This window comes from Lacerta agilis, chromosome 13 (genome assembly GCF_009819535.1).
Source record: "Lacerta agilis isolate rLacAgi1 chromosome 13, rLacAgi1.pri, whole genome shotgun sequence".
NCBI classification, from domain to species: domain Eukaryota; kingdom Metazoa; phylum Chordata; class Lepidosauria; order Squamata; family Lacertidae; genus Lacerta; species Lacerta agilis.
This window is the reverse complement of record NC_046324.1, coordinates 34,271,906-34,291,045: the sequence shown is the minus strand read 5'-3', so window position 1 is coordinate 34,291,045 and position 19,140 is coordinate 34,271,906. Positions and strand designations below refer to the sequence as shown.

The 19,140-nt window shown below is 43.4% G+C and overlaps 1 protein-coding gene across 8 annotated transcripts; it reads right to left on the bottom strand.

Moving 5' to 3' along the window:
• Positions 1-3,344: 3,344 nt before the first annotated feature.
• On the bottom strand, positions 3,345-18,926 carry LUC7L (LUC7 like). Of its 8 annotated transcripts, none has more exons than XM_033167739.1 (11): positions 18,808-18,926; positions 17,079-17,149; positions 15,982-16,076; positions 14,978-15,076; positions 13,587-13,697; positions 12,294-12,437; positions 11,347-11,523; positions 10,197-10,285; positions 9,654-9,683; positions 8,037-8,207; positions 3,345-4,058 (listed from the first exon to the last, which is right to left on the bottom strand). In XM_033167739.1, the coding sequence occupies exons 4-11, from the start codon at positions 15,071-15,073 to the stop codon at positions 3,872-3,874; spliced, it is 1,005 nt and encodes a 334-aa protein (XP_033023630.1). In that variant the 5' UTR covers positions 15,074-15,076; positions 15,982-16,076; positions 17,079-17,149; positions 18,808-18,926; the 3' UTR covers positions 3,345-3,871. The 8 variants fall into 8 exon arrangements, with proteins under 8 accessions (XP_033023630.1, XP_033023625.1, XP_033023628.1 ...); XM_033167734.1 differs by having other exon boundaries at positions 16,732-17,149; positions 18,808-18,872; XM_033167737.1 differs by lacking the exon at positions 17,079-17,149 and adding an exon at positions 16,732-16,816 and having other exon boundaries at positions 18,808-18,862.
• Positions 18,927-19,140: the final 214 nt, after the last annotated feature.

Below are 19,140 nucleotides of genomic sequence, written 5' to 3'. Positions count from 1 at the left end.
CACAGGGGAGAGGACTGTGACCCTGGGTGCCTGCTTAGCCTTTTTTTCATGTGCTTAAATGTTGATTGGCACCTTCAAGGACCTTTCTTATGGTTCTCTTTGTTATACTGGACAGTCCTTCAAACAGAAGACTGTCCTCTCTAAAGGAGGGTTTGTGGGTACCCTAGTTGTGCCTGAGAAAATTATGTTGACCCTACCTGTGAGTCTTGTAACTCATTCCTATTTACATTGTCACGGGGAGTGAGGAACACTTCTGTTTGAAGCACCTAGATTCCAGAAGCTTTGTTAGCTTTTGCTCTGGAAAACATGGTCAATTGCAACAGAAAAACTTAGTGCTGCTGTTTTCCCAAGCAGGAGTTTAACAGACTTAGGTGATTTTGTGTGAGCTTCCGTCTGGTGCAAGGACCAGAATGACACAAATCTTACTGAGTTTGTATTCAAGCCGACATTCCTTGCCTCATGAAAAAGCATTTCTAAGGGCCTCCTTTGTTGGGGATCTGGCATCCTGACGACATTCGCACAGGGCAAGTTGCTAGCCATGTGAAGATCTTAAAGCCCGGTAGGTGAGAGGGGGCACTACTTTCTCAGCAGAAACTGCTGCTGTGGTTAGTGGTGAACTTTAGCAGAGATTCTGAGGGGCAGTGAACCTGGCCCAATTCTCCGGAGCAAACCATACGCTTTTGTGAGCAGAAAGTAAATAGCCGCCCGATCTTAGGCATGTTTGCTCTTTGAAGTCAGTCCCACTGTCCGCAATGGGGGCTTCCCATATAATGACCACAGGACTGCAATGTACACATCTCTAAAACAGATTTTTTTTTTAAAGCAACTTGAGGGCACGTAGGTTTTCCCACCGCAGGAGAGAAAACTGCCTAAGCAATGCAAAAGATTGAAAGCTAGGGCCCACATGTAGGCAGGGCAGCTTGCATGAAATGTTAATCTGCTCTGCTCCACTTCTACTTCCCCTCCTAGCAAACAGGACATTAGTCTGCTCTCCAGTTCTTTGGGCCCTTGAAGATGGGGAACAAGAACCTGTGTTTCAAGTTGTTTTGGTTGTCAAGTGATTAGTCTTGATGGCTTGAAAATCTCAGCATGCTGTCTGCTCCTGTGTGGCTGCAACTGGCTATTTTTAGGGAATAACACTTCCCTTCCCTATCCAGCCAAGCAAGAGGCCTGCTCACAGTTCAAGGATGCATTTCAGCCAGGCAAAAAACACTCAAGGGCCCAGCACAGAATCACCAGGCATATCAGCTGGAAAGTTTGAGCCACATTTAGCCCCTAAGCCTGTGCTTCCACACTCCTGTCTTACTCCCACCCCAACATGCAGAGGCTTTGGGAATGGTTGAGGGACTTGGGTATGTTCAGCATGGAGAAGACTGAGAGGTTGGCCACCTTCAAAGATCTGAAGGACCGTCACACGGAGGATGCAGCAGGCTTGTTTTCCACTGCTCCAGCAGGGAGGGCCCAAACAAATTGATTCAAATGGCAAGAAGGGAGATTCCAATGAAGCATTAGGAAGAACTTGCTGACAGCAAGAGCTGTCTGTGACAGTGGAACTAACTCCCTTGGACGATAGTGGACTCTCCTTGGTTGAACTCCCAGGTATCCAGAAATGCAAAACGTTTTGGAAGTCCCAAATGGAGGAACAGTGCCTTCCTACTAAATAGCTCAAAGGAAACTGAGCATTTTCAGTGACTTCCAGGAGCAACTGAATGTCATGTGTTCCTTGGAAAAGAAATACATAAAGGGGCTAAGGAGGAAGAAACATGAATTGGCCAGCTTGAATTTATAGTATCCTGGATAACTGGAACTGCAGATCCGCACTCATGTTAGCTAAGGAGACACTGCAACATTCTGCTGCAGCTCCCATTTGTGGTATAGCCCTGCCCTGAACATTTGCTGTGAAGATGGTGGTGCTCTGAAGAGTGCCATATAAGTGCCAAGTTTTTCTTCATTATCTACTGCATTAGTCCACAGAAAGGTTTTCCCATTCCTAGGTCCATCCTTCCCATTTTTGCAACATCTGTAATTAAACGTACTCCAATTTCTTCAGTTAGTTGACAGTACAGACAGGGCTGAGTTGCTCATGGAAATTTCAAGCATTAAGGGTTACACCAAAACAAGACGGTTCACTCTGAGCCACAAAGATAAGCTTTTAATGTGAATAAGACTGGCAAGAGAAGAGAGTTTTACTTACATCTTTGTTACTTAGACCAATATCCCTCAAAGGCAAACAAAGGTGCTGTTAAGGATCAAACTGCTCAACTGCAAATACTAAACATAAAAACCCCACAGAGGGATGGATTGCTAATATTTTATACACTCAATATGATATGCCTTGCTAGCTTCTCACTGGGCCCTCTGACTTTCCAGAGGGTAACACATTCTAGGTCTGAGCATGCCCAGATATTACCCGTCCCAATGGCAGCTGTAGGTCTCAATCCAATTTCCCCAAAGGAAACATCTCCTTCTGCTGGCTCATTAGTTCTCCTGGTAGTCACTCACAAACACACAAAAGACTGAGAGAACACACTCTCAACCACTCCTCTTGGGGGGGGGGTAGAAAACAGAAAAGAAACTTGATTAAACATGCATTGATGAACACAATTCTGCAGCACACAAAAAAGGGAAAAAAGATGGGAATTGGAGGGAAGAAGAGGCACACAGTTATACAAAGAAAAAGTCAAAAACTCCTAGTACCCTGGACACCACTCTCTGCAGCAGCACCTTGACTGTTTTCAGCTGCTATCAGCAGTTATTAAAAGAACCTGAAGTACATGGCTATGATTATGCCCCTCTACCTCTTTGACACACCCCTACCAGCTATGTTTCAGGTTGTCACCGCAAATGCAGTCTTCACAGCATTGCAATCTGCTTAACAACTGCCCACAAGAATAGTGCATCTTGCTCCCCCACCCCCACCCCTCTGTAACTGCAGAATCAATGTAGATGTGGGAGTTGTTTTCCCCACAACAGGGCTCCCCGTGCCAGGTCCTCATCTGCCAAATGGGTAGAGCCATTCTGTGTTGTTGTAAACGCTACTCTTAATGGAATTGCTCTAATGTGCCTTCCGGTTTGAGGCTGCACAGTGAGGAATCCCATTCCACTTACACCAGGACCTCTCCATCAGGCAACATTATTTATATCCAGTGGGATCAATACTGGCAACCTGGAAATTAGGAAGCAGACACAGAAAAATGAAGTCCTGAAGTGCAAAATTCACACTGATGAGTTGCATAATTTGACAAAATAATCCAATTAACATCCATTTAAATTTTAAATGCTGTGCTACTTTCACCAAGCTCTAAATACAACTACTACAACAAAAAAGAAGAAGAGATATTGTGCCATGTTGTACAGCTGTCCCAAAACAACTTTATTAAGCTAGGCTGTGGTGTAGGTTACTTTTGACCAATCTGGCTTGTTCATATTTAGCTAAGTGTCTTGGATATCAGAAACATTACATGAACCTGCCATATTTAGAAAGGGGGGTGGGGAGTACCAGCGCTGCTGAGGTTCTTTAGTATGTTATGAACTCAAGTCTGCAATAGAAAGGCAAGTGATGTTTTAACGTAGGCAGGTGGAGCATGAGTTTTTACAGCACGTTATGATCCCGCCACCCCACAGTTTCTGCCGCATTCTGCTTAAGTCGCTAAACTGCACTGAAGACCAGCGACTGAGTTTGTTTCTTTCAATTAAAAGACAAAAGTCTCAAGTCAACAGTATAGGAAAATGTCAGACTACTGGCTTTGCTACCTGCAGAAACAATAGAAATTCGAACTACAAAAGATGTGCTGTATTCAGTTAATATAAATGAGAAAAATTTGGGCTGTGTAGAACATTTCTCAAGACTATATATACAGTACAATACAGATCACGTCCGGACTTCAGATCTCGCCGGCTTCCCTCTCTTCGGATCTCTTAGGGTGAGATTTGCCATTCGTGCTTTCGTGCCGCCGTTCAGAAGAGCTCTTCTCCTTCTTGTCTCTTTCCCGTGATTTCTCCCTTGAAGACCGATCTCTAGAGGATCTGGAGAACAAACCAGAGCATACTGTAGGGCTCTAGAATGGAAAACATTTCAGACCAGAAAAGGGAACTGTGGACTTAGCCTACCAATTCTCCTTTCTGGACCATGGGCAGAAAGACAGCCCAGATGGGTGGGAAGAGCCACCCTCCAGGGTTGGTAGACATTAAATCTTAGAGTCAAGGTCAAGCACTAGATGCAGAGGTTCATAAGCTGAAATCTACAAGCTGCAATCAGGTTGCCCATGGAAAGACTATAATAGAACAGTTAACGATATCACAGAACTGTAGAGCTGGAAGGGAACACAAGGCTCTCCTAGTCCAACCCCCTGCAGGTGCAGGGATCTTTTGCCCAACGTGGAGTTCAAATCCACAACCCTGAGATTAACCAGTCTCATGCTCTACCAACTGAGCTATAGATATCTGTGCACAGCCCTTTTTGCTGGTAACAAAAAATGAGAAGCAATGCTATTTTGATCAAGACTAGACTCTCAAACAGGCTACGGGCCAATATTTTCATAATATGGTGATGGTGCAGTCAACTCATCTCCCCCCGCCCACCAAAAAAAAAAAAATCCACTGAAGAAGGGTCCTGAATGGCCTGTCCACTCTTAAGTCCAAACGCATGACAAACGCTGACCTGAGGAAAAAGCTGACAAGCTCTCCAATCAACATCACTCACAGAAACAGCATGCCCACCCCATTTGAAAGACACAGGACTATGGTTAGAAAAAGACAAATTACGCATATGCTTTGATTTCTAAAAGAAAAAAAATGATGTTTCTTAAGTGGTCTGCCAGGATCCCTGACTATTTTCAAATGAACTGTGGAGAATATGCAATAGAGCTGAAACCTGCTGGATCAGGTGTGCTAGGAAGCTCCCTGCAGGGAACTCTAAATGTACCAGATGACTGGGATGCACATGGTGCTTTGAATCCCTGGCTTTGAGACTTCAAGGCACTGGGCAACCTGTGATGTTAGGTGACTGACAGGTGTACAGCCTCACCTGCCTCTTAAATTTGGCCCACAAGGTTAGATTCTGGTAAGCCAAAAAGGGCCCAGGACTAGAGAAGTAAACAACACAAGTTTGCAATAAAATGAATTTTGTTCAGTTATTTTGCTGTTCAACCAAACCTAGAAATTCAACAATGACATAAATATTAAACAAGGCTCTTTGCTATGCTTCTACACTGGCACAAATCTGTTCTTTGTGCTTCAGGGAGTTCCCCTGCTTCCCTCTTGGCTAGTAACCAATTTCTTTTTACAACTTTTTATCCCACAGTTCATCCTATACCTAGATATTTCCTTCCTTCAACTGTACCATACACCCTGAAGCCAGCACAATGCAGGGTTAAGTCATTTGACCTGTTTCCTGTTTCCCCCTCCCTCCCACCAAATCCCAGTTTACACAGGTGCTTTACAAGTATGACTTGTTCAGCTGTGAGGGTGTTTTATTTTAAATTTATGGTTATTTTCTGCTTTGCTGTCTTGGGCTCCTCTGGGAGGAACAGTGGGATAGAGATTGATCCAACCAACAAACCTGACACAATGCCCATCGCTATCAGATTTGATGTGAAAACGGGGAGGTGAGATATTGCCAGCCCTTTAGTCAGCAGCTCTCTTTATGGTGTGAGACTCAGCAAGTGCCCAGTGATGCTGACCCCTGATGCCAGCCCCGATTTGCTACAGTCACCATCTGTGAAAACAGGAATCTTAACAGAGAGCCACTCTTGTATAGCAGTGGGCTTAGAAATGAAGTTAAGAACCCTGAGGCCGGTGGCCCATCTACCCCAGCATGTTGTTCTCACAATGGCCAATTAGATGCTTATGGGAAGCCCATCAGCAAGATCTGAGCACAACAGCCACCTTTCCCCACTTGTATTTCCAAGCAACTGGCGTTCAGAGACATACTGTCTCGGACAGTTACCTGTGAAGGTGATCTTGGCACCCCATCCTACAGGGTGATCTTGTCATGCCTAATTTACTGCACCTCAGTCACTGTGCACCTTAAAAGCACCTCCTGTCTCACTGGAAGAATGGCAGGACATAAGTGTATGAAAGCACCCCCCCCCCACTTCTGTCATGCTTAGCATTTGTGTAGTTACAGTAGTCCCTATCCCAGGGTAACTATTTTAATTTATTTCATACACTTATGTCCTGTATATACACAACAGCTTATAAAAAATCAAAGCTGCAATGTGGATGCCAACTTTGCCAGATAAGAAGCAGAAGCATTCAGTCTTTATACCAAAAACCAACTAAGGATAGCTACAAATTAGGCTCTAAGCTTCTACCAAGCTGAGAAAGACAACTGGCAACTCAAACACAAAACAGCTTTATTTTACAGGGAGCTTCTCTAGAGTGGACTTTGTCAACAGAAATGGGGGGGGGGTAAATATCAGTTCTCCTACAATGCTTTTATTATTCTATGCTACATCAACACACTATAAAGCTTATTATTTATTAATTAAATGTATTAGTCACATGTTTGCCACAGCAACTCAAAACAACTTAAGAATAGTTGAAGTGTTGGCATCTAAATGATAAACAATGCAAAAGCAGAAGATGGGAATAGCCCAAACATCCACAAATTATTCAACTCTTTACTCAACACAGTCTCTTATGTATCATTTTACATCTTCTTGAAGCTTCAGTATCTATTGTTGAGATGTTGACTTTTTAGGGATGGCAACATATCAAAGTATGATTTCTATTTTAGAAGAAATAAAACACTTCATTTTCTTTTGAGACTTCTTGTGCCTTCTCATTTTTAACTGTTCCAGAAAACATGACTGATACAGTTCCTCCCCGCCAAGGGAACACTTTGAGATGGGCTATTGTACATTTGGGTTTTCTGAAGCATTCCCTTACCTGCTCTTTATCAATAGTAATTACAGGGTCTTCCTCATTTCCTAATTGTCCAAACTTCTTTTCTTTATTGTTCATGTTCAAGACAGATTTAAAAAATGAATTTAGTATCTCAACCATGAGTCAATAATTTCCACATACCCCATTTCTAGCAAACCTACTTTCCAATACTCATTTCCCTTCGTAGAGAAGAGAACTGTAAATGCTCTTCATTTCTCACTTGCTCATCTATTGTTGACATTATCAATCCAGTGAACATGGAGAACAGAGACTAGGTTTCCCCAGGCTACCTGCAGTACTGCTATGGATTACCAGCAGCTGAAAGTTACTAGGTACAGCTGTGTGGCAGGAGGCCACTTGGTAAACATGCTTGCATGCAGTAGATCTGAACTGAAGTGCTTCCTGTTAAGCTTCTCCTAGAATCCGAACTACAGTATTTTTAAAGCAGTAGAATCCAGTTAACCATGTGGCAGAGCAATTCGGAAGCAGTTATAGCAAATCTGGGAGCACTTCTGGCCATGCAGCATGTTACTACCCCTGTTCACATCAAGCCTACCTCCCTAATAGTAATCCTGGGTTATTGTTTACCCTCAAAGCAATTAAACCACAGTGTGCCAAGCCACCAAAACCTACACGGCACCTGAGAGATCAGCGCTAGTGATTTGGGCCTCTCTCAAGTAGAAATGTATGTGCCTGTCTCAAATCCAGTAGATCTTGCCATTCCAAACGAACATTCTGGGTTTGAGAGAACTCTCTCTGCTACTTACAGAGGAACTAGTATGCTTTTGAGCAGATGCAAGTGTTGCAAAGAAGTAGGGAAGCCTTCTCTGGTGATGTGCAAAGTCAGCCTTGTAGGTCTAGCCCATGAGAAATCCAGTGAGTCCCAAATGGCTTTTGGAGCTCATCAACAACATCTACACACCCTACCTTCTAGGATGACAATGGGAGAAAGCAGCACATGCCTTCAACTTCCTTCCCTGATTATTTGTATCACTTGAACCAGCTCTCTTCAACCCCACCCCATGGCAGCCTTGGGACGGAGTTCATATTTTTTCACTGTTTCTACAATAGTCAGCTGAACTCGTTTCTCAATGCTAAACTACAAGTCAAAAAGCCTTTCCCCAAGACATTGCAAAAGCCAAGCCTACTTGTGTTTTGAAGTCCTGTCTTTGGATCCCCGCCGGTGGCCTCGGCTATGGCTGCCGGAACGGCTGCGATGGCGCCTGTGCCTCTCTCGTTCCCGGGACTTGGAGCGGGACTTTCGCTTCTCACGGGAAATGGACCTCGAACGTCTTCGCCTCCGCTCTCGAGAGCGAGACCTGCAAGAACCACAAACAAGCAGTATAAAACCCAGAGATATAGAGCATTTGAGATGAACAGCTGCTGGATTTCCCCACTACTGCATTTGCAAAGAAATTCAATTTCAAGTTTTTATTACATTCAGGGTTCTTCCTTCATTTTATCCTCACAAGAACCCTGGTAGGTAGGTTATGGCTGAGAAAGTGACTTGCTCAATGCCTCCCAATGAGTTTAATGACCAGCAGGGAAGAAATTGAACCTGGGCTAATACTGTTAAGTCTGACCAGTATTGTAGGACTGCAACATCCTACATAAAAACATGCTTGTCTTAATGCATAAATGAAAAAGACATACCTCAAACACCAATAGCTTCAGCTTTGCATAAAATATTTTGAACAGGCTTCCTCAACCCCTTAATCTGTCCAGAACATTAAGCAATGTCTGATTTGCCAATCATATTTAAGATTAATAAACAGCTAAAATGCTTCTATGTAAGAGTGACTCATTGATTAAGCATTAATTCCAGTAATTTTAGGACCTTGTGTGCTTCCTAACACAATAGCATTCAGTACTTTCATTTCACTCACTGTCCTATAACATCTCTTGATGACTTAATACATGTGGATTAATCCTTTGTGCATTTAGTTCAAGCAAGCTACTACTTGGATTAAGTTGAGCTCTTTTATATTTCACTACTGCAGAACAGGAACAGCTTCTTCCTCTTCTGCATATTTAGTACTCCCTCAGTTTCCAGTTCCTCCACAGCACCATGCTGAAAAGGCAGCCTTTACATCCCCTCTGCCCAGATTATGCACTTCTTCCCCAAGAGCCTGGGCACTTCCTGGTTGAGGAAGATGCAAAGCTTTCATTTCAGATGTGACAATATGGAGAAGAAAGTGGTGTTTTGTGCTCCTGAACAGCTGCAGCATATTCAAGGCAATTCTTGGCAAAGATGTATCGGTCATTCTTCCACTTTTACTCTCAGCCACAAGGAGCATGTTCTCCCAGGGTCTCAGCAGCTACAATGTTTTCCTACAAAAATCCAGGCAAAATTAAAGGGGTTGGCTTTCTCTCAGAGTCTAAATGGCTTTGGCTCAACATGAGACCACCCTCTTGAGACTTCCAACCTAACATCCATACAGGAAGAATGGATGCATGAAAAGTCCTTTATGTATGTATTGAAAATGCTGCAAGGACTTTGTTAAGGCAAGTCTCTATCAAGTGGAGCAATCCAGTATTTTAAACCTTTCAAATAATTGTGGTTTACCCATCCTAAACACACTTCCTTGAAACCACAGTAGGGACTGGTCAAGCAAGCAATTGCTACAAACTGGAAAAAGCACTGGGGTTTTTCCTCCTCTAGTCCAATAATCAAACAGAAGTGGCAGCAACAGAAAGCACTGCAAAGTGATGCCAGTCACCTTACCCAGAATGAAGAACCATCACTACCAACTTAAAACACTCACCTTCTGCGATCTCTGTTTCTGGATCCAGACCTAGCAAAAAGCAACATTTGTTTCAGGTAAGTTAATGACTGACAGAGTTATGGGAATCTTTCAAATGGACAAATATTCTTTTAGAGCAAAATAACCCTTAGGAAAAGAATTCTAAACCTCAGGACTGAAAGGCCATGGATGACAAATATGTTAAAGCTGAATCAGAAAAATGGCTATGAAACAATTACATAGGGGGTAGCTAATTGATAAAGCAAGGCAGGTTTAATCACCTTTTGCTGCTTGCCTGCAGGGCCTGCTAGTTTTCCCCAAGCAGCAACATGCCCATTTCTCCCTCTCAGCCCCCTTCCAAAGCCCACACCTGGCAACATTCTCTCCTGACTTGAGGGAAAGCAACCAGAATATATGGCCCTGATGTGCCATGCACTGCCCACAATCCAAGTGTGACTAATGCCTGCTCTTTGCCACACCATTTGAGATCTTCACACAGCAGCACAGGCACCCTTAAGCCACAGCACAACCTTCCACTGCAAATACTTCCTAGAGTTCACTCACCGTTGACCCGTTCTCTCCTCTCGTTCTCTTTCTTCTCTCCTTCTCAACCGGTCCTGATTCCTCTTCTCCTGTTTCTCTGCCACAGTTTTCTATGATAGATAGCAAAACTTGTTAAATGCAGCTGTGTGCTACAACACAAGTCTGACAAAAAAACAACACAAGTTAATTCATCCTCTACCAGGATGGTTCTGCAATGGCTTGAGAATGAGACGGAGATGCTCCAAGTGCACAAGAGCATATTGTTCATGTAACCACATTTCACAGGAGCCATGAAACAGGGCTACAATCCCCCCTCAGGGCATCTGTACAGCAGAGATTGAACCAAGGGCCTTCTGCATCCAAAGCAGCTGCCCCACTATAATGAACTTAAAAAAGTAATGAAAATTACTTTCAGTAAAAAACCAGAGGCCTTCCTTCTGGGCATGACCAATCATGAGATACCCAGGCAAGACAGAGTGTTTTTTATGTATGCCACAACAGCTGCTAGAATTTTGATTGCAAAAAACTGGAAAGGTGAAGAGCTCCCGACTGTAGAAGAATGGCAGATGAAGTTAATGGACTTTATGGAACTCGCTGAACTGACCGCAAAGCTCCGAGACCAGAGGGAGGAGAAGGTGCAGGAAGATTGGAAGAAATTTAAAGACTATTTTAAAAATCGTGAAAAATTAGATATTTGAAGCAGAATCAGTGAATATAAGCGGCTTCAGTAATATGATGTTAGGTAAAATAGTACTTTAGAAGTAATGTTGATGAAAGAGGTATGTTATTAAATGTAGCAATAAGATATGAAATAAGTTAGTTATTTGAAATTGTAATAAGAATAATGATGATTGATGGGAAATTAGTTACAAAGTTACTAAAGTAAATTAGAACTGAACGCAGTGGAGAGAACGGGGGAAGTCCCCTATTTAAGATTCAAATTAGATTCAAACATTAAGCATTTTAATGTTCCAGTGTTCGTGTTTTAGGTATGTATAAGTTTTCTTTCTTTTAATGTTTCATTCTTTTTTTAGTTTTCTCTTGTTGTATTTGTTGTGTTTTATTGTATTTGTGTGATGTATTGTGATTTGTTGTTTAATGTGGAAAATTAATAAACTTTTATAAAAAAAAACAAAAACAAAGCAAAGCTGCCCCACACCAGAGTTCTCACCCGCAACTGGTCCAGCTTCTCACGAATCTGAATGAAGCCCAAGTGCAATTTGCCTCCAAAGTGATCAGCAAGTCGGCGATCGTTATCATGGAGACCAAGGTATGCAGAGCAGACCTCACAGACACGCAGCTTCTGTTGCTGGAAACTGGATGCAGGCATAGAATTGCGGTATTCCTCCTATGGAAGATCAGACAGCTGAGTATCAATACTTCCACCATGTTTATCTCTCCACCCTAAACCATTTCTCCCAGCTTATTAACACTGTACTCCTACCCTAGGGACATGGGTGGTGCTGTGGTCTAAACCACTGAGCCTAGGGTTGGCGGTTTGAATCCCTACGATGGGGTGAGCTCCCTTTGCTCAGTCCCAGCTCCTGCCAACCTAGTAGTTCAAAAGCATGTCAAAGTGCAAGTAGATAAATAGGTACCGTTCCAACGGGAAGGTAAACAGCATTTACATGTGCTGGTCTGGTTTCACCAGAAGCGGCTTAGTCATGCTGGCCACATGACCTGGAAAAACTGTTTGCGGACAAACGTCGGCTCCCACGACCAGTAAAGTGAGATGAGCGCCGCAACCCCAGAGTCGTTCGTGACTGGACTTAAAGGTAAAGGACCCCTGACAGTTACCTTACCTACCCCAATATACTAGAAATAGTAGCCACTATCTGACCTACAGCTCAGTTAAGCCTGCACATATTGTGTTAGGATGCTAACACACCTTTACACAGAAGGATTTACATATGAAGTCATGAGGAAATACTCAGAAGCTGTCATTTCAAGCAAGAAAGACAGTAATTAGTCATCAGTATTTCCTCACCTAGTTTTGCTTTGAGACAACTCCACATTTTGCTTTAGTATGGTGCATTTTTGAGGCTAAAGCAGACTAAATAAAAAACAAATTGTAACTTTTGTACATAACATTATCAATAAGAAGAGAGCAAAGCAAACCTCTGCTTCTTTCTTTTTTGCTCGGACTTTCTCAACTTCCATCAGTATCTTCTGAGATTCATCCACATTCCCTTCAGCCCCCAGCTGCTCGGCTTTAGCCAGAAGTTTGCCAATGTCTTCATTTAGTTCGTGCACCTTTTCTGCCTGGAGAGGAGAGATGGTGTTTAGTGATCAAGGGAGTAGATCTTTGGCATCTAACTTTGGCCTGGGCACACAAGGAATTTAATGGCCCCTCCAGCTGTATGGGGACTACAATTTCCATCATCCCTGACCACTGGTCCTGTTAGCAAGGGATGGGAGTTGTAATTCCAAAACAGCTGGAGGGCCAGGTTTGGCCATAACTGGCCTAAGGGGACAGTTCTTGTATGAAAGATTCAAGGAAAAATGGTGAATTGGGTATTCCTTTCTAATGCAGTAAACTGGCTTGAAGCCTGTTTTCTTTGGCTTTGCAATGCATTTAAAGTTGCCTTGAGCACCTTTTGGTAGAAAGGCAGAACAAATACTAAAACAAAAATGAACCACTGCTTATTTGTTTATTTATAAAGTGCTTGGAAGGCAAATGCCTCATCCAAGTAATCCTTTAAAGTAAGCTAACTCTAACCTTGGGGCTGATAGTGAATTTGTGATTGCAATATCATTGCAGCACCAGCCTTCTTTACTCTGACCTTTGAATTTTCAAGACCCACCCCAACCTTGTAATTCCAATGTTTTAAACTGTTTTTAATGCTGTGTTTTAAATTGATGTTACCCACCCTAGGATCTTGCAGTGAAGGGCAGTTAAAAAACCTAAGGGCTGGTGGGGGAGGAACAGAACAAAGCCCAGCAAAGAAACCAAGGCTAAAGGACAGCAGCCTCCACCACCTCTTCAGCACAAAAATGCAGATGCTCCTGCAGGTCTCTGATCCTCCTTTTCCAGCCCCCATCAGGCTAGTAATATTTATTTATTACATGTTGGTAAGTGTTGCGGGCTTATTTGTAAGGCTAGAGAAATTGTATTACGTTTTATATCACACCTTGACATGAGCTTCAAGGCAGCTTGAACTAAGGACCACCCAACTTACAGAGCTCATGCATTTAACCTTTACAGTAGGACCAGCTTCTCACATAGATGCCAACTGAAGTGTCTGGGAACATCTGGGGATGCAGTATTGCTGAAGCTGGGCAGGTATAAATCTAATTGGTCCAGTAAATCAGAGACTGGGAGCCCCATGTAACAGGAGAATAGGATGGCAACTGCTGATACAGCCTTTGAGAAAGGAGGCTGCCACACATGATTTTGCCTGACTGAAGTACCTTTGCAGCCACTTCAGCACTGATCTCCTCCTGTGTTTCTGCAAGTCGTTTCTTTGCCAGTTCAGTTCTTCTGTCACACTCAGCAATGAAGGATTCCAAGTGGTCCATTGCCTACAGATGTACAAACAAACGAAGCTGAAACACATGTAGGAAGGATGTACGCACAGAACGTTACTTCAATATTCTTTTCTCTGTTGGAAGAGATCCCTGCTAAATATGCCCCAAGATGAACATGATCCTCTTGTTGCCTACTTCAGGGTATTTCAGATCAAAATTGATAGCAACAGTAAGGGGCGGATGAAAGCAACTGATGGTGAGGTGGGAACAAGAGATGTTTCTTCAGGATAAAAGCAGAGGTGTGTTTAGAAAACCCATTTCTTCAGAGCACAAAGCAATATCCTAATGCTGTTGTGGTATATCAAATTATTAAACCCTAGCATTGATGCTAGTTTGTTTAGTTTTATATAACAAACACCAAGAATGGCAAAATGGCAACAAATAATTTTTAGCTATAAGTTTAAAATAACTGAAATACTATTTACGCTGCTCTTATAATAGAATTCTTAGGTACAGCAGAGGATATATTGAGCTGGATTCCTCAGAAGAATGAGAATAGGCCACTCTGCTCAGTTAAGCATGTACTGGATAGGACTGTTGGGAGTTGTAGTCCAGATCATCTGGAGGGCACCTGGTTGGCAAAGGCTGCTTTAAAGCAGTGTTTCCCAACCTTTGGTTTCCAGCTGTTTCCGGACTACAATTCCCATCACCCCTGACCGCTAGTCTTGCTAGCTAGTGATGATGGGAGTAGTACCGTAGCCCAAAAACAGCTGGAGACCCAAGGTTGGGAAACACTGCTTTGAAGAGCTACAAGCTACAGGTAGATTTAGCTCAGTGGTATTGATTACATGACCAGTGGGCTCTACTCTGGTCTCAGAGCGCAGGCCTCAGTGACTGCACCTGTTTCGGGCAGAGCAGCAGCACATCACATTATCAGCAATAATAATATAAGCCTATAAAAATAAACACTACGTACTCTGAAAATTAACCTGCAATAGTTTTAAGGGCTTGTTGCATTGGGATTATTTGGAGCCAGTGCCCAGCATGACAACTTTGCTCTGACGAGAAACCCTAGACACTTTGTGTCTAGTAACAAACTGCTCATTAAAATCTAGAGTGCAATGTTCTAAGTCTCTGTCTGACAACCGCTAGTTGTAACTCTGCATAGTTCAGAAATCACTCAGTGTTTTGTGAATGGTATAGAAAACTTCTGCTAACCTTTGTAGGAAGCTTACAAAGGAAAATGTCACAAGATTAGCGAGAATATCAGACTTACTGTTGCCCAATCTGATACCAGCATTTCATTACCAGAAAAAAAAACACAAAGCACTTACGTCCAACTCAAAGAACAGGTCCCTCTCTTTACTTGCAATTTCATAATCTGCTCTTAGTGCCAAATCATGAATTTTTGTACACTCTCCAAGGTCCATGCGCTGTTGAGAAGGGGGGGGGGGAGACAAAACAATCTGAGATCTTTACATTCATGCAAACATATGGTTAGGCTTAGAGGAGTGCATGAGCCAGGTTTGGAAAAGTGAAAAAAGTAACCCTACCTTATACATGTTCATTTTGAGTCAGATGACATTAATATATATGGGTTGTATCTAACTAAGTTTTACTTAAAAGTATACATCATAATTAATGAAAGTTAGTCATTCATTTCAACGGGTCTACTCTGAGTAGGAATGACACTAGATACAGTCCTACAGCTTTGAAATAATATACATATTTTAAAAGGGTTTTGTATTCTTTTTAACCATTTAAAATTAATTTGGTGTACTCCATTGTGGGTCAATTATGCACTTCTGAAATAATGCCAATTCAAAAATTCTGGCATTTCAAATACAAGGCTGAATTATATTCTGCTATATGTATTAATGCTCTGTGTATTTTTTGTTGAATAAAAGGTTATTTGCTGATCCATATTTTATATGAAATTATCACAAATAAAAAGGACACACATTACTAACAGAACAACTTACTGCTTTTCCTTATGATGTCCCCTTTCACACCAGCTGACTGTATTTGAATTCTGCTGCCCAGGTAACTACTTGACTGCTGCCCATAACAGATGAGATTAAGGGCTCAATTTAGCTACCTCAATTTCATAACCAGAACACTTAAGTTTGCATGCTGAGTTTTTCATAATGTTTAAGTAACATCACACAGAATTCCACTGTACTCCAAAGTATTATCCTGATTATTAGAGAAACGGGAGGTTACCAGCTTGACACCACTTGGGTTTTTGAGTGTGTACACATCGCTACACAGAATGATTCCACACAGGATTTAACTGTTAAACCATATATTCTGTAGCACCATCAGGAAGGGTACTTACCGTTCCTGCTAAAATATCATGAGGGCAGCAGTCCAGAAGGTGGCTCTTGCAGACTCGTTCATCTGTGAACTTCACCCTTTGCCTCGTTTCATCTCCTGAAATTCATGTTTGATTATAAATATGAAAAAACCACATTTAAAATGCTAAGCAAGGTAAGCTGTGGTAAGTTTCTATTTTGCCTCATTATGCAGATAAAAATACTTCACGAACCCCAGAACTGCTTGAAGAACTACAAAGGCATTAATTCGCAGAATATTCATTTTTCTTTCACAGCCGAGAATCGAAGCAAGTACAGCATTTAATGTCACATGCACCACTTACTAAGAATGGTGCTGACCACAAGAATGCCCGTAGCAAGACATCTATGTAAAAAGACAGTAGAGTCAGCCAAGGATCCAGACCACAAAGTTTTCTTCTGCATGGAGAAGGGTCTGGAGATATCAAAACCTGTGCTCTCTGAACACCATGAACAAGACAGATCAACACCAGGGAATTTTAATAAGCAGCCATTTATTAATTCACTGTCTTTTCAGTTAATGCTGCTGCCTTGTACTATTAACAAGCAATGAGGTGCCACAGGACCACCATATGTATTTTGGTGTTGACCTGAAGAGTATACTCTGTTTTGTCCCTCCCCTTGCCCGCCCTCAGAAAACAATTCTACATTTGGGAGCCACTTAAATACAAGCAAAACCAACAAAAAAAGGGAAGTTAGTTAATACACACTGCGAGCTCCAACATATACTATACCCATCTGCCTTCTTCAAGACCTCAGCTGCAGAATTTTTATGCCCGCTGTTGAAAAGTTTTAAAGGAAAAGTTTTCTTGCCCACACCTGCAGTAAGGAAGTCAGGGGAATGATACATAAAAAGTAAAGGCAAAGTGGTAATGGTATGTGACAATTGTTTTTTAAAAGCTAGTCTGTGTATGACGATAGATCAGGATTCGCAAGCATCCAGGATTAATGTTGTGTCTACTAAAAATGTATTTTTCCCTTTTTTTCTTTCTTTTCTAAGCTACACTTTTAAAGTTACTTGTGAAAAAAGCAGCAAACACTTTTTTTGTTATAACAGCTTTAAAAATTGGTTGTGACTCACGGCTCGATGAACATGAGGCTTTTCTGCAACTCCCTTGCAGATTGATGTAGGCAGGCAAAGATACACTGAACCTTTATAAATAAAATAGAGGGGCCACAATTGTTCAGTTTGTATGAAATAAAATTATGGGAAGCAATTCAAAAGCAACTCAAATACACAAAGAAAGAACGAGCACTTATTCATTTACGAAACAAAGTGCAAAAAGTTATCTGCAGAGTTCTGCAAATGTGCCAGATAGTTGCCGATTCAAGTAAGGAAGCAGATACAAACCTTGACAGGAATGCACAGCTTTTCAAGGGGATGTCCTGGGGCTAGCACTAAAGTCCTGTTTCCATACAGAACAGGCCTATCTTCGTGCTTTTATTCACGAAGCATTACCTCTACAGGCGAGTCTACAAAAGAAAAGCCTCACCACATAAGACCAGAAAAAGTCAGGCTTTCAGCTCATGATACAGAGCTAAAACCAACAAATCTGGCATTTAAAGCCTTGCGTTTCAGGCAGCTTTAAGTGTCGAGTTATAGGAATTAATGTATATGTATTCCTTGCCAATGCTTTCCAAGAGTGCCCTCGAAATGTACTGAACACGCTAGATCCTAAGTTACTCTAAAACACCTGATTGTTTCCCTTATACCATCTGTAGCAGTGTTTCAGGCTACTGAGCAGATGTTTCCAGGAATTAGATGTTACGTCAATAACTATGCCACCAGCTTTGGTGGGCATTTGGACTGGCACACCATGAAGGCATGATAATAATGCAGGTGCTGGGGACTCGGCTACCCTGCTTAGGCACCTTTGTCCAAGCGCTGTGCTTGGTGACTCTCACCACCCACATTGCCATAACCAACAATCACTACACAGGCCAACTTGCCACACAGCCAAACTTTAAACTGGCCTGACAGGTTTGACTTCCAGCCGGCTAGCACCCAGCTGTCTTTTGCTATAAACTCTCCATATGGTTCAGCAGTAACATTGGCTCAGGCCAATGCTCCATCTACTACTTCAAACATCCAGTTTGCAAACTGCCCCTTGGCAAACCTACAAGGAGGCCACAAAGGCAGGGAGCCCTTGCCCCACCCTAAAACATACACAAGCACTTCTGGTATTAAGAGGTAGACTTCTGCTGGAGTTGGAATCTCCACTTACCTATCCTGGCTAACTGAAAGAAGCAATTCAAAGATGCTCCTCATTTTAGATGCCCATCAGCCAAAAACATCCTTCTTATCCCCGTATCATATAATCCTAGGATAATCCCAATGCCACTCTCTTACAAATATGAGCAGGGAGGGGCTTTTCCTAGCAGGGTACAACGCAAAGGCTCAAGCCAAGGTCGTGTGAAATAAAACGCGCGTGGCGAAGGGGATTGGGGGGGGCAGTCGGGCAAGAGCGCCTCTGAGCATATGCTGAGCGCTCACTCATCCCTGGCTTCGCAGAAACTGAACCCCTCAAACCTTATGGATTTATTAAGAAGAGAAAGAGCCGCTGCCTCTTTCAAGGGATGGAAAGCCTCAGTTTGCCGGCAGGGGAAGCGAGGCCCTGCTCTGGGTGGGCCTCTGAGGCGAGGCCCCGCCGATGGACACCGGAGGCGGCGGCGGGAGATGGGTCGCCTCCTCAGCCACGGCGGCGCCCCGCCACTGCAGGGCCCCTCAAAGGCTCTGTCCGCGCCAGGCCCGAGGCGCTCGCTCGCTCGCTTCCTTCCTGCAGGCCCACGCCTCGCCCGTCCCAACTCACCGTCCCGGGCCGTGCCCATCAGCTGGTCGAGCAGCGCCCGCATCTGGGCCTGAGCCGACATGGCGGCGGCGGCGGCGGAAGCTACGAGGTGGTCGGAGAGCGCGGCGGAGGGGAAGGGGGGGCTGGCGTCTCCTTGGAAACCAGGGGAGCGCGGCGGGGTGGGGGGGGTGGAACAACGGCGCGAGCACAGGCCGCGGAGACCGACCCTAGCGCGGCCTCTCGCTCGCTGCAGCCTGCGCAGGGCACGATGGGAAGAGGGGGGAGGGGAAGCGGAGGCGGCCGCCGTCTTATTCGCTTTCCTCCTTCAACCGCTGGCGCGAAAGGCACTCTGGG